Source organism: Sinocyclocheilus grahami, unplaced genomic scaffold, assembly GCF_001515645.1.
Source record: "Sinocyclocheilus grahami isolate Dianchi unplaced genomic scaffold, SAMN03320097.WGS_v1.1 scaffold302.1, whole genome shotgun sequence".
Lineage (NCBI taxonomy): Eukaryota > Metazoa > Chordata > Actinopteri > Cypriniformes > Cyprinidae > Sinocyclocheilus > Sinocyclocheilus grahami.
The window spans coordinates 1,763,307-1,778,272 of NW_015505481.1; the positions used below are offsets into that span (position 1 = coordinate 1,763,307).

Sequence of the window (14,966 nt, forward strand, 5' to 3'; positions counted from 1 at the left end):
ATGTGTGTGTATTTATATATACATAATAAATATACACAGAAAACAAGCATATATTATGCAAACAAAAACTTTATTTTGGATGCAATTAATCATTTGACAGCACTAATATATATATTAGCTCTGTGGGGCAAAACAAATAATGCAATGCAATGCGATAAAAATAAGAGATGATGTATCATACTCACATTTTTACATGATTTTTCTAAAAACTATGTATGGATAATCAAGTAAACCTAGCTGCTTCAGTCCAGTAAGTATTTATCTTAAAATATTACTAACAATATAAAAGTTATTCTTGTATTTACTTCATAAAAACCATTAAGGACCTTATAGCAAAAACATGAATAAACATGATCAAACATGATACAGTACAGGCTTTATAGGATTAGGCAAAAAAAAGTGGAATGTGGAAAGTTGGACACTCAACTGTCTCAGCTTTTCTTACATAGTGGAAAGAGAGGGGCTATCAGAGTCTTACATTGTATCACACCCATGGACTTTTTTGTTGTGTTTTCATCCCTCATGTGTTCCTTGACCCAGTTTTCCCTCATGTCTGATTGTCATTTTGTTTACCTGTGTCTTATCAATTATCCTCATTTGCTTGTGTATTTAGTTCTGTTCTGTTCTGTTCTGTTCGGTGTGTCTTTGTCGGGTCTAATAAACGTTAACTCATTTCTTTGCGCACAAAAAGTATTCTCGTAGCATCTCAAAATTGAAGTTGAGCCACTCATGTCACATGGACTATTTTATTTGCTATGTTCGGGTCCGGGAACATTTCAGTTGTGTTGCTGTCTATGGGAGGGTCAGAAAACTCTCAGATTTCATCAAAAATATCTTAATTTGTGTACCAAAGATGAACGAAGCTCTTACAGGTTCGGAACGACATGAGGATGAGTAATTAATGACAGAATTTTCATTTTTGGGTGAACTATCCCTTTAACTCTTGATGACCTATAAGTCATCCGTCTCTTGCTCCCTCTAACTAAATCTGTGCTCACAAAGTGGTGTTTCTAATTTTTGCAAAATGCCTTGTTGAAATTTTAAACTGTTCCATTTCACTCCCTTGTGATGTTATTTTTTTTCTCTCTCAGTTGTTCCTTCACCTCTTTCCCTCCAAAGAACTTAGCTGCTCTCCACTCAAAGATAAGAGAGAACAGTGACACACGTGAAGCGGCTCCTTGAACGCTCTCTCTCTCGCTCTCGCTCTCTCTCTCTCTTTCTGTCTCTGTAACACATATGTTGAATTACAGGCACTCCCCCGCTCTCTGCAGGCTGACGCAGCACTTAGCTCTAGGAGAATCGAGTGCATATCACACAGCAATCTTTCATCACTGGGAGGAGGCCGCAGTACACATAGGTCTAGACTAAGATTGCTAGGTGTAGAGGCTGTGGTTACATTTTTTAGCATGGTGAATAGAAACCAGGGGGGTCACGTTGGTATGAATTATTCATAACAGGACTTGCAGCACAGTAGGTGGCAGTCTTTGAATGAAATAATAGCTAAGCTCAAAAAGGACTTCAAAATACTGAATCAATCTAAGACACCGCACGCAGCACATCTTTCTACATAGCGCACACACCCACTTGACACAGACTAAAAATACACACAAACCTGTTCCCTGAATCTTTCACACCTTCCTCTATTTTGGATCTTATCTGTAGTTTCAAATCCAAAATGCAACATTTATACTCTCTATCATTATCTCACCAACCACGCTCCCTAAAATCAGCCTACAGACAGACATGGCATCTTCAATCTCAATTAAAAAAAGTCATTTTCAAGGAGTTTTTCTGTGTCGACAGAGTACCCGTTTTCAGTTTGGATAGTTTCCACTCCCTTCCAAAGATTTATGCCAAATACACTGCTTGTTCGGTCTCATTTCCCTGCTCAGTGCTGCCTGGATTATCTTCTTTACACAATACGTCATACTGAAGCTCTCATTGTTGTCAAAGTAGTGAAATGGGAGCCTAGCAAAAGCCCACTTTTGGGATTTCACAAAACCTCATTGTTTCAAGATACATTGTTGAAAAACAGTCACTAATTAATATTAGCAAGTGTAATATTAGAGCTGATATATAAACAAGGATATCCACACAGGACTTTGTCAGAACTTATGCTGACATAAGAAAAATTACATACTTTAAGAAAATTAAATGTAAACTCAGTTTTAAATGTTAAAATGTAGCATTTAGACCTTAGAAATATAACAAATAATGTTAACTGTAACTTCTTTCATCAATTTGCAACTCCAGACTCACTCATTTAAAAACGGACACGGCAAGAACTGTAATTTAAAGGACAACAGGGTCATTTTAAGCAAACTGAAACCGAGTGCTATTGGTGTGAGATATAATATGCGTTCTCTTGCTAGATGAAATATGAGAAAATTGCTTGGAAAAAATGATCGTCGATATACATGAAATGCACCCTTAATTATAGAATGACAACACAATCGAAATCATTTTAAGTGCATACAAAATAAAATATCACAAGCTTTCTTGCTGCACCAAACTAACAACCTAACTGTGGTGTTTTGTGGAGATTCATTAAATCATAGAATAGAATACTGATTGTGTTAGGACATATTTTGTGGTTTGAGGACTTAAACGCTGTCTTGAAGGTAACCTTACGTGAGGATTCGCATGCAGTGTTCTACGTCACGTGAATTTGGGAGTTCGGCGAGTTAATGCGCCCGCCCTCTGTCTCCGCATAGGGCTGCTCCCACAAGCAACTTCACGCAATACGAGCCACGCCATTTCAAATACACCGACAATCTCAACTCCCCCCCCCCCCAGTAATAAACTAAAGACACGGTTAATTCCGCGCATACATGCTTTCAAGTGTCTCTGTTTAACAGCAGGACGGTGTGTCCTTCCCGCGTGTCCCCTGCGCAAGGCGCACCTTTCCATGCAGAAACTTGCCCAAGTGAGCGCGCAGAAGCACTGCAATGCAGAAAGAGCCCATAGACACAGCAGGCAAAGTCGCGAGCCCGGACTCAGGACTACATCGGTGCTTTACTTTCAGCCGAAACCCTCATGACTTATTCATCTAAATATGGATTAGCAACAATTTTTACAATTTCGCGCTGATTTAAGACAATACAAGCTTAAAATTCGCAATTTTGAGATCAGAATCATTATGTCATAGCTTTACTGATGCACCTGTCCTGATAGAGAATAACAGTCACGTTTATAGCAAATAAGAAACACTGTATTTGCACTGCGTTTTGCATCTGCGGTTTGACTTACGTGACGAGCAATGCTGAAAGGCGAGAAAGAGTAAAAGGCTTGGGGCAAGAATTTTTCCATCCATCCTCTCCGGGAGATGGAGTCGCTGTTAGATGATTAAATCAAATGTTATCCTTTCCTCGTCACCGGACAGAACAGCATCGTTTATCCGTCCTTTCGGCCAACTTGAACTCTCTCGGCCGGGATGGCGATAGACTCGCTCGCTGGAGGCGGGCGCGCGCGCGAGCGAGATAGTGGTGCTGATGCTGCGCTTCGGCGGGAGCGCGCATACTTTCATTAAACCAAATTCCTTGAAACTTGGAAAGTTGTGACAGTCTGGTCGAAATACATATATAAACTCTCTGTTATTGCATACAGAGGGAATGTGGAGTCGTATGGTCTGGGTCGACGGTGGACAGTCACGACTTTAGTGTCCGTGTTCGCAGTGAGGGAGGGGCGCAAGATGAGAACAGAAAGAAAAAAAGTTTTGGACTCAAGCAGTTCGTCATAGTGATGAGAAGTCCGAGTCATTTCCGTGAATCGGTTCTTTTGAACAGAACCTCTTCAAATGATTCTTTTACATAATGTCGAGATTACGTTGCTCCTGACATCCTTGTGTTGACTAGGCACATACACTGAGTTAAATTTATATATATTGAAATAAAATCTAAATAAAATTCAGATTTGTTAATAAGGATCCTTCATTGCTGTGTGTTGAACTTAAGTTCGTTGCAGCCTTGATAAGCCATTTAAATTAAATACAAATGTTTATTTTTATGAAAAATCATTTTTACCTAATTAGCCAAATCTTCAGTTCACCCCAAATGCTCGTTAACCGATTCATTGAAAAGATCTGACTCGATTTGTTCACAATCCAGACATCGCTCACTTTGAAGTACTACCATGCACCATTTCAATGATATATTGGTGCTGTCAAGCGATTAATCGCAATTAATCGCATCCAAAATAATTTTACATAATGTCGAGATTACGTTGCTCCTGACATCCTTGTGTTGACTAGGCACATACACTGAGTTAAATTTATATATATTGAAATAAAATCTAAATAAAATTCAGATTTGTTAATAAGGATCCTTCATTGCTGTGTGTTTAACTTAAGTTCGTTGCAGCCTTGATAAGCCATTTAAATGAAATACAAATGTTTATTTTTATGAAAAATCATTTTTACCTAATTAGCCAAATCTTCAGTTCACCCCAAATGCTCGTTAACTGATTCATTGAAAAGATCTGACTCGATTTGTTCACAATCCAGACATCGCTCACTTTGAAGTACTACCATGCACCATTTCAATGATATATTTTTCTTGTTGTTTCATGTGAGAAATATAATAGTTCAGCACAGTTGTCCCTTGTATTCCAATTGGTGCTGTCAAGCGATTAATCGCAATTAATCGCATCCAAAATAAAAGTTTTTGTTTTACGTAATATATATATATATGTGTGTGTGTGTGTGTACTGTGTATTTATTATGTACAGTAAATATAATTAAATACACACACATGCATGTATATATTTAAGAAAAATATATTTAAATATATTTATATATAATATAAATTATATGAATATAAATATATGCATGTAAATATTTTCAAAATATATACTGTATGTGTATCTCTAAACTATGTTCTAATTGGTCTGTTGTCTATTAAACTGCTATTGCAATCACTAACTTTAACTGCAAGTAGAGTTATGCAGATGAGTTTCCTAAATAATCTACAAACAAACAAATCAATCAATAAATAAATAAATAAAGGGAAACCCCTGGGCCAAGCTTATTCCAGTAATCATACATATCATTATTATTTGTAATAAAAAGAAAATCATTTTTGGTGAACATCACTGATTGCAGAGGTTTTAGGCAAATACATGTAATTTATGGTGACATCTAGGGCTTTAACAATTTTATAAGGCTTCTTTTTGGCTCATCAGTGCACAAATGACCAGTATTTGACAAAGTATGTGATATTGTCATAGTAGTTTAAGACAGCAAGCACTTTGCACTCCAAAGCAGATTTTAGTTAATTGATATAGGTTGCTTAATGAGGTATACGGTTATGAACTGTAAAATATACAGGGATCAAAATTCCTCCCTAATGCTTTTCACATTAGATAACATTTTCATTATTTTTGTGGTGAATTTCTTTTTTTATAATATTTAACACTTTCTTGTTACAATATGCTCACATTGCTATGTGCAGTATGTACACAGAAAACCTGAGATGAAGCATATAATATTAAAAAAATAAATTCATTTAAATAAAGAGAACAATTTGCATACAACTTCTTCTTGGACGCACTTCTAAATGTGACCCTGGACCACAAAACCGTATGGTTTGTTAGGATAGGACAATATTTGGCCGAGATACAACTATTTGAAAATCTGGAATCTGAGGGTGAGTTCAGGGATTTTGGCAGCTCTGTACGAGTTCTGAGTACTTTCACACAGTCTAGAGGCTATAAATAGAGCAAGGCCTCTGGATGACTGCCTACCCTTTCTTAACTCTTAATAACCAGTGGGTCTACCCTACAGTTACGGGCCGTGCACTTCTGCTCACACGCAAACCTGTAAGAAAGCCTCTTTTAAGAGCACATATGCCATGTAAATGAATGCAAACACATGGTCATAAATATACTGGATTTTGGATGCTTTTAGCAACATTAGATGGGTAATTTATAGCTTTTTAAAGCTTGGATGAAAAAGAAAATAAGCTTGCATTTTCACTCTAGTTTACATATTATGTTCTATTAAAAACAGGTTCTCGCACACAGAATTGTGAAATAAAATGTAGCTACCTACAGCATATCAAAAGCATTAAGAGTTCTACACATCCTTGAGTGATAGTTTATTACATATTGCAGTTAATTAATGATGTTTTAGCAGGGAATGTACAATATAATTGTAAAATTGGTTATTGTATTATTAGAGATTTTTTAAAAAGCTGTCTATCAGTCAATATTAAATATACTGTGTTTCAGCTGATATAGGGGATTGTGCATGCATTCTTTTTTACATATACTGTAATGTTACTATAACATTACATAATTACAAATAATTTAATTAGTATATCATTTTATTAGCAGTCATTTGTCGGTTTCGCTCTTAACAAGAAAATAATTTTTGGTATTGGCTAGAATTTTAATATCAGTGCATCTCTACTTTTGGCTGCCAAGAGTTTAGTACTATCAGCTCAGTTTAATGGTGAATTCCACAGATTTTGTCTGGGCCTGCAGTTAACAAGAGAGTTAAAGGAATAGTTCACCCAAAAATGAAAATGTTGTCATCATTTGCTCACCCTCATGTCATTCCAAACCTGTATAAGTTTCTTTCTTATGTTGAACACAAAATAAGATATTTCGAGGAATTTTGAAGAACAGTTGTTGGTCCCCATTGACTTCCATAGTAGGGAAATAAATGGAAGTCAATGGGGTCCAACAACTGTTTAATTACCAGCATTCTTCAAAATATCTTCTTTTATGTTCAACATAAGATAGAAACTCATACAGGTTTGGAACAACATGAGGCTGATTAAATGATGACACATTTTTATTTTTGGGTGATCTATTCCTTTAACAATAAAGCAAAAGAGCAGATACAGTCAAATTAAAATAGAGAAGTATCAAGTATAAGAAAGAGAAGAGAAGAGAAGAGAAGAGAAGAGAAGAGAAGAGAAGAGAAGAGAAGAGATTGGTCTTATCTTTCTCCCTCTTTAGTGTGCATATGCCGTGGAGTATGAGGGCGTCTGGATGCTGGATCTTTATCGCTGCTTGTTTTGCTTTGCCATTGTTTTGTCTTATTCCTTCTGTGCTCCAACCAACCCTATATGGATGTGTCTGTGTTTGCGTATGCATTCACAGATCTGCGCCTTTCTTCCCGGATATTGTTGTACGACGCTGATGCAAGACATGATAAAGTCTGCTTTTGTTTATGTCCTCTTTTCTCCTTTAATTTTCTAGGCCAGTTCACAATGGACAGAAATCAGCTACTATCAGATAGCTGAGAAGTGTCTCAGATCCTGTTCTGTCACTGCCGTGACTATAAGAGAAACATTTTTTTTGCAGAAGGAAATACCAGGAGGTTCGCTCTGAATGGTGTTAACATGAGCAAAAAGAGTGGCACTTGCTTTCTTTCTCAAAAGTTAAACAACAACTTCCTGTAAAAGAGCAGCAGAATGTGTCCACAAGGGAGATGGTTAAGGGACACATACACTTTAAATTAAATGGACTGTGAGAGTTTTTTGTCAGAGGGATTTGGGATTTTTGGGGGGGGGGGTTGGAGGAAGCAGGGTTAAAGATAGAGTAATGGAGACCATGAAGGGAGGTGAGAGGGGGTTGGGAAGAGAGGTCAGAAGTTTATGGAGAGAATATTTTTTCTCCTATGTGCCCTCTCCCTAACACCCCTCCTTCCAGAGAGATTTAGAAAGAAGGAAAGACATACACACACAGAAAGAAAAACAAAGAAGAGCGAGTTGTATACAGATACACTGATTCTCTTAAAGCAGACATTTGCAAACTATGAGTCAGAGCCTGGATTCAGAATTCATATACGGTTTAATCAGGCCTGCAGATCATTTATTATGAAAACACTTTTCATTTACTGTAGATAGCTTTCATGAGCATTTAAAATACTCAGAGTTGCCAGATTTCATGATCCAAATCACCAAATGTCAACCTCATGATTATCTCATGATGTGACTTCATATCTCATATTTGAGTTTGTATCTCACAATGTTACTTTTGACTTTATATCTCACAGTGTGATTGTATATCTCTAAATGACTTTATATCTGACAGTTTGACTTTATATCTCATAATGTGACATTATATTTCAAGATGTGACTGCATATATTGTAATGTGACATCATATCTCACAATAATGTGACTGTGTATCTCATAATGTGATTTTATATCTGACAGTTTGACTTTATCTCAAAATGTGACTGCATATCTCACACTGTGACTTTTGACTTGTCACAAAGTGATTTTTTTCTCATAATGTGACTATTTATTTAAAAAAAATTGTTTTTAACTTTTTTCTCTGAGGCACTGGAAACAGGCCTCCAAAATCTCCATTGCAAAAAGAAATGTTTAATACAATGTATTCATTGTCGAGGCAGCTTGTGCTGTTTGGTGCCACTTATATGTGAGCAAACCTTCTCAGTAATAACCTTTAATAAACCAAACACAGATATTATATAACAACCCGATCTCATGAAAGTGCTATAAAAAGTATGCCAAATAAAAACGAAAACTTGTGGTATTGATATACGCAAAAATGGACTTTGGCGTGTATATGCTATGCGATGAGTAGGATTAGGGTTGTGGGGTAGATGCATATAATATGTACGCGAAAACTGCGTATCATATGCACGCCAATAAATTTTGTATCATATGCATGCGAAAACTGCATATTACATGCACGCCAAGCACGTGCATAGCATATACACGCCAAAGTCCATTTTTGCATATCAATACCACAACTTTTTATTTGGCGTACTATTTATATGCATTTTCATGAGACCAGGCTCTATATAAACCACTTGTCTTTATTCTGATTCTCCCTTTACTTTGCCGTTTTTATTCAGCTTGCATTTCTTTTGCAGTTATACTTCAAATATAAAAATAGAACTGCAACTGCACCAGTGCCACAAAATTTGCCCTAAAGGCATCACTATATCCTTCTAACAACTCTACCATGACACAGTATAGTAAATGTCTGTATGGTGGTCATTTGTGATGTCCTCAACTTAGATTTACAAGGCTTCAGGTGACCTCTGACTTCTACAGCTATGAGCTATTCAGCCACATTTCAGTCAAGCCAGTAAGACAAATAAACTTAGTAAGAAAAAAGTCTGGAGAATAAGGCTGCATACTAACAAAAGAAGAGAAAGAGACTGTTCATGGTGGAAGAACTTCATAGGTTTGGTGTCTGTCTATTGTCACGCTGACTCAGGGATTGACTCTATCCCATTTCTCAAGTAGAATCAACACTTTAAGGCCTAAAACAACCTAATAGACAGGAAATGTCAATTATAACAAGTTCTGACTTGAGTGCAAGTCATGAAGAGAGAGAGGAAACGTGAAGCAGGGGGAAAAAGACCAACTATAATACAAGAATTTCTTGCATGATTTTATGTCAATCTGAATTCAATTTGAATTAATCAATTTGAAATCTCCAAGTTTCACAATTTTAATTCAAATCATGAAGTTAAACATTAGAGGGGTCCTGTTATGCTTTTTCACATTTTCAACTTCCATCAGTGTGTAATATTGAAGGTTCAAACAGTGCCATGTTAAGCCTTTGTGGGGCCCTGGGTTAATACAGCTTTGGGCCCCCCACCCTCACCCCCCATTACATGGCAGTTATATTCAATGAATTAGTAAATCAAATGTGCAAAAACACATGTTATAATCGTGAAATAAAAATAAAGAAAACACAATGCGCACGTCATAATCCTATAGTAGGCTAAAAACGATGTACATAAATTAAACAATATTATCAAGTAATAATCAGAAATAGCCCAGCAAATAAAATGAATTAATTAATCTATCACTCACCACTAAAAGGGCTTCTTCCTGCTCTTCTTCTAACAAGTTAAAATTTTGAAAATTTATAATTTTGCTTCCAGGTTTAACAACATTAACTTACAATAGTGAAAGACATCTTCCCTCAGGTAGATTGTTTGTTTTCTAGTTGGATGTTGTGCTTATGATCAATAATCATGTCTTTGCATTCCCCCAAACTATTTGCAGAAATCAAAACAAGAGTTCCACTCGCTGTGAAGCGGGAGTGACTAGGCGGCAGAGGATTCCGCTGGGTCTTAAAGCCTTCCTTGAGCAGCTACGTTTGCAATTCAAACAATGATTTGGAAAAAGAATAATTCATTTGTTATTTGTATGGTCTAGGTCAGGGGTGCCCAAACTCGGTCCTGGAGGGCTGGTGTCCTGCAGAGTTTAGCTCCAACTTGCCTCAACACACCTGCAGGGAAGTTTCTAGTATGTGTAGTAAGACCTTGATTAGCTGGTTCAGGCATGTCTAATTGGGGTTGGATCTAAACTCTGCAAGACACCGGCCCTCCAGGACCGAGTTTGGGCACCCCTGGTCTAGGTGGTCATACAGCGTATGCCTGCAAATACGGGACAAACTGATGCCTTAAATAATGATTCCGTAATTATATGGAACAGTTGGCAACCCTATATAAAACGCAAAAGAGAATTGTCTCGGGGGCCCCCTAGCTGCAGCCCATGTTGCCCATTAGGATAACGCGGCCCAGGGTACAAACATTTTGAAGCCCAAAAAAGTGCATCCATCCATCATAAAAATACTCCACATGGCTCAGGGGGGTTAATAAAGGCCTTTTGAAGGGAAGCGAATCGTTTGTGTAAGAAAAATATCCATCTTTAAAACTTTCTAAACCGCAATCTCTTGCTTCCGCTAACTGTTGTACACGTGAGAGAGTGGCATTCCAGTGGATGACGTAGGATGTAGGCGCAGCGTAAGCTCGAGTGAGAATATGCTAGTCTCGCGGGAACCAAGTTTTGTTTACAGCAAAAGAAAACCTCTTGGCCTATATTGAAATCTTCAGACATTTTTCTTTACAAATCCTAATTAGTGACCAGTGTTTTGTTTTGCTCTCTCCTCTCTTTATTCTCTATATATTTTTAATATAACTCTGATTGTATTTGTCTGAAAGAAGAAAGTCATATACACCTAGGATGGCTTGAGGGTGAGTAAATCATGGGGTAATTTTCATTTTTTGGGTGAATTATCCCTTAATGCTGTCATCTGATCAGAGAATTCTGCTATTGACCTGTCAGAAGAGAAGAAACATTCCATAAAGGAATGTTATTATTAAACTATTTGTTAAATATGTCCCTGTAAATTGTAAAGCATCTATAAAATAAATAAAGTTTCTGATATTATTAATGTTTAACCCTTACAAGCATTTCAGTCATTTTTGGTCAACTTTATATATATATATGTAGTTAATAAAACCTTACTTGTATCACACTTGACGTGGTTCATTGTTTGCTTATAACTGGAGTCACTTAATCATGCAGATTTATGCTACAAGCTTTTGTAGAATTGTACAGTAAGAAAGTTATTTCCCTTAACCAGGAAATTAACGTTCTTAGAATTGACAAGACAGTTGACCCTGAGAGGTCAGCTAAATATCTACAGCGGATCTAAAATAATCATAATTAATTATAACTAGTTATGGTTAATTATTCATATTTCCCATGAGCTGATTCGTTACAATATATAAAAAAATGGTTTCCTCAATCTGAGTGGTTCAAAAATTGTAAGCTGTAAAATACACATTTGAACAGTCGGGAGGATGTGGAGGCACAACGGACTGTGGCATCAACACTGAAAACAGAAAAAGGGCCCCAAATGAAGATTTAGGGTTTGTTTTGTGAAAATGAGACAGAAAACTGAAAACATCAGTGTGGTCAAATTCCTCTCACTCCCTTGTATTCAGAGACAAAAGATGGGTGTGATAATGACAGTCTGTTTTTTCTTGAAAACCTCACTCTCTCACAAGCCATATATAGACACAAGACTCCCTTTTTCTTCTTAGCATGGGCAGAGAGATTGAGAAAGAGGGAGAAAGAGAGAGACTGCTCTAAAAATAAAACATCTGTTCCAGGAGCAGGTCAGGTGGGAGGCAGGTCTGAAGCGCCATGACGAGGAAGATGAGAAGAGAGAAAAGCAGAGGTATAAGCCGTGAGGAAAACGATACTGTAATCTGTTAGAGAGAGAGAGAGGATGAGGAACTGACTGATAGAGAAAGAGAGATGCCAAGCAGGGGGGTTTTACTGGACAGCACACTAGCTAGCCCCCTGCACGAGTGTATGCATTTGTGTGGATGTGTGTTTGGTAAAGCCACAGGCAGAGTTAAAGACAAACACCAGGGCCAGCTTGCAGAATGATGAATGCGTGGAGAGAGTCAGCAGAGAGCAGAGCAGAGCAGAGCAAACGAGAGGAAATGAAAGCATAGAGAGAGAGCGAAGGGAGCACAGGCACATTTTCTCACAGAGGAGAGAAAATGTGTTTGGTGTGCTTTTTGAAAGCGTGATTTATGGGTGTACATGAGTGAGTAAGTGAGTGAGCTGGGTTCTGTGTGAGACTTCAGGAAAAGAAGGATTAGAGTGGAAAGACTGACAATGTGTGTGATGGAAAAATTAAGCTTTAAGACACAACTGGTAAAAATGACCAACTCACACTGAGGAAATTATCAGATTTCAAGAAGTTGTATTTGCACTCAGTCCTGTTTAAAACCTGGATTTTTATGGGAGAATTTTGGAATTGATTAAATACTTAGACACCTGCATAAGCCATTTATTTTATAGAGATAGAGTTTAAGGCCAGAATTTTTTTTTTTTTTTTTTTGAAATTAATACTTTAAGACACATTATTATTGATCAAAAGTCATGATATTTTGTCTCATATTTTGTTTTTTAATATTTTTGAAAGAAGACCATCTTTTTTTGAAAGAAGACTCTTTTTTTTGAGAGAAGACTCTCTTTCTTCCGCAAATGCTGTTCTTTTGAGCCATAAAAATATAATAAATGACAGAAAAATTTTAGAAAACAGACATTGCACAAGACAATAAAGAGGAAGAGGGATCATCAGACCTTTTGGAAGTCACACAAAAAAGTCTTTCTGGTGCTCTACCCTCTCCCCTCATTCTCTGTCTGTCTCCCTCTCTTCAGAGCCTCTCGTGACAGGAGTTTCCTGGAATAAAGGAGTCCATCTGCTTTCCATTCAGGCACATAATGTGTTTCAGGAGACTACATTACCCCCCAACACACACACACACACACACACACACAACAGAGTACTCATTCACCCCTTTACCCAGAACTTCACACTAACTTGATAATACAACTGCACAGTCTCCACATCCCAGCACTATCCAAATAATAGAAGGCGAACTTCACTTTGCCATTCAAAGTAGATAGCCTTTCTGTGATAACATCATAGTTTGGACAAGGACAGATGTGGGTAAAAATAGCTCTTATGTGTAGTAATCACTAAGTAAACAGAGCAAAGAGTGCAGACCCTGGACCACAAAACCAATCATAAGTGGCATGAGTATATTTGTAGCAATAGCCAGCAACACACTCAAAATGATCACATTTTCTTTTATGCCAAAAATCATTAGGATATTAAGTAAAGATCATGTTCCATGAAGATATTTTGTAAATTTCCTACTGTAAATATATCAAAACTTTTTTTTTTTTAAATTAGTAATATGCATTACTAATAACTTAATTTGGACAACTTTAAAGGCGATTTGCTAAATATTTTGATATTTTTTGACCCTCAGATTTTCAAATAGTTGTATCTCGGCCAACTATTGTCCTATCCAAACAAACCATACATCAATGGAAAGCTCATTTATTCAGCTTTCAGGTGATGTATAGATGTTTCAGTTTCAAGAAACTGACCCTTATGACTGCTTTTGTGGTCCAGGGTCACTTACTTAGTTGTTGCTTTACAACGAGACTCAAATTCTGATCCCATCACTGAATCGCTTCCATTTCCTGAAATGCCTACTTCCCAGGTGCAGCGAGCCAGACAGTGGGCGGGGCGTGTTCTGGGCGTGTGCGTGTTCAGCCAATCATCTTGCGAATCCTAACGCATGGGGTGATTCGCTCCGCCCCTCCACTCACGCTTCTCAAAGAGTCTTGCATGCTCATGTCCCGCAGAATCAGAGACGCGACAGAAGCCGATAAGAAGCGTTGTTTTATCAACTCTCCTTTTGAAAGTAGCCGTGGGATAAAAAAAAACATTTTATCATATCAGTTTTTCTCTTAGGTTGGACGCGTATTTGGATATATCCCGCGTGATAGAACGCGGTATTGTCAGTTGTCCCAACCGAAATCGAGGAGTTTATTCACTCGGATCAGCCCGTTTCCAGCGACTAGACAGTCTCCATCTGTCCCATTTGCACGACAGGACGGTGGACATCACTGGACTTTTACGGATAGAAACTGGACGACACGCCGTGATTTGAATGCCTTTGCAGGGACTTGGCTGGCTTGTGTGCTGCAGACAAGGCTTCAGTTTGCTGGCTCGGGATCATGGGGAGAAAGAGGAGGAAGAGTCTTTTGAGTTACGCAATCCGGACGAGCACACACACACGGGACGGGTATGTAGACAAAACTAAAGCTGTGTCGCAAAACACTGAAAGCTAGCTGACTACCTAGACAGCACAGTATGATATCCAGTATGGCTCATTTCTAGCTAACTTGTACTTTTTTGAAAACGTAACAATATTTTTGTATACTTGTTGTATTTTTTTATATACTTGTTACTATTTCACTAGTCATGATCCCATACATAACAAGTAACTTTGATTGTTTTGAAGTAAAATCAAGTAACATATTGGCATTTTCCCCCATTGAATTGTATGGTGATTTGTGGTTCAGATCTCAGCTATTCACTTCCAACTAGCATCTTTTGCTAACGTTAGTTGTTGCAGATACCTATTCCTGTTTACTAGTACCTTTTCATTTGGAAGAAGTACTTTTTGTTGGGTGTTTACTAGTAACTAGTCCTGCTTAGTACTTATTTACTAGATACATGTACATATTTAACTAGACACGAGTATCTATCCTAAGTGTCACTAGCTACATTACTTGTCTCACTCAATGGTTGTTTTGTTTGTCATATATATATATATATATATATATATATATATATATATATA

General features: G+C 37.4%; 2 protein-coding genes across 4 annotated transcripts in view; one reads left to right on the forward strand and one right to left on the reverse strand.

Annotated features, from left to right (window-relative positions):
- The window catches only part of LOC107601289 (contactin-associated protein 1-like), a 28,401-nt gene extending 24,976 nt beyond the window's left edge, over positions 1-3,425 (reverse strand). For all 3 annotated transcript variants that reach the window (XM_016293430.1, XM_016293427.1, XM_016293426.1), the window contains exon 1: positions 3,250-3,425. In XM_016293430.1, the coding sequence (XP_016148916.1) occupies positions 3,250-3,313 (64 nt within the window). In that variant the 5' untranslated portion in view covers positions 3,314-3,425. The remainder of the gene's footprint in view (positions 1-3,249) is intronic.
- Positions 3,426-13,935: 10,510 nt separating this feature from the next.
- The window catches only part of LOC107601293 (unconventional myosin-X-like), a 49,812-nt gene continuing 48,781 nt past the window's right edge, over positions 13,936-14,966 (forward strand). Inside the window, exon 1 of the mRNA XM_016293435.1 lies at positions 13,936-14,405. Within this exon, the coding sequence (XP_016148921.1) occupies positions 14,271-14,405 (135 nt within the window). The 5' untranslated portion in view covers positions 13,936-14,270. The remainder of the gene's footprint in view (positions 14,406-14,966) is intronic.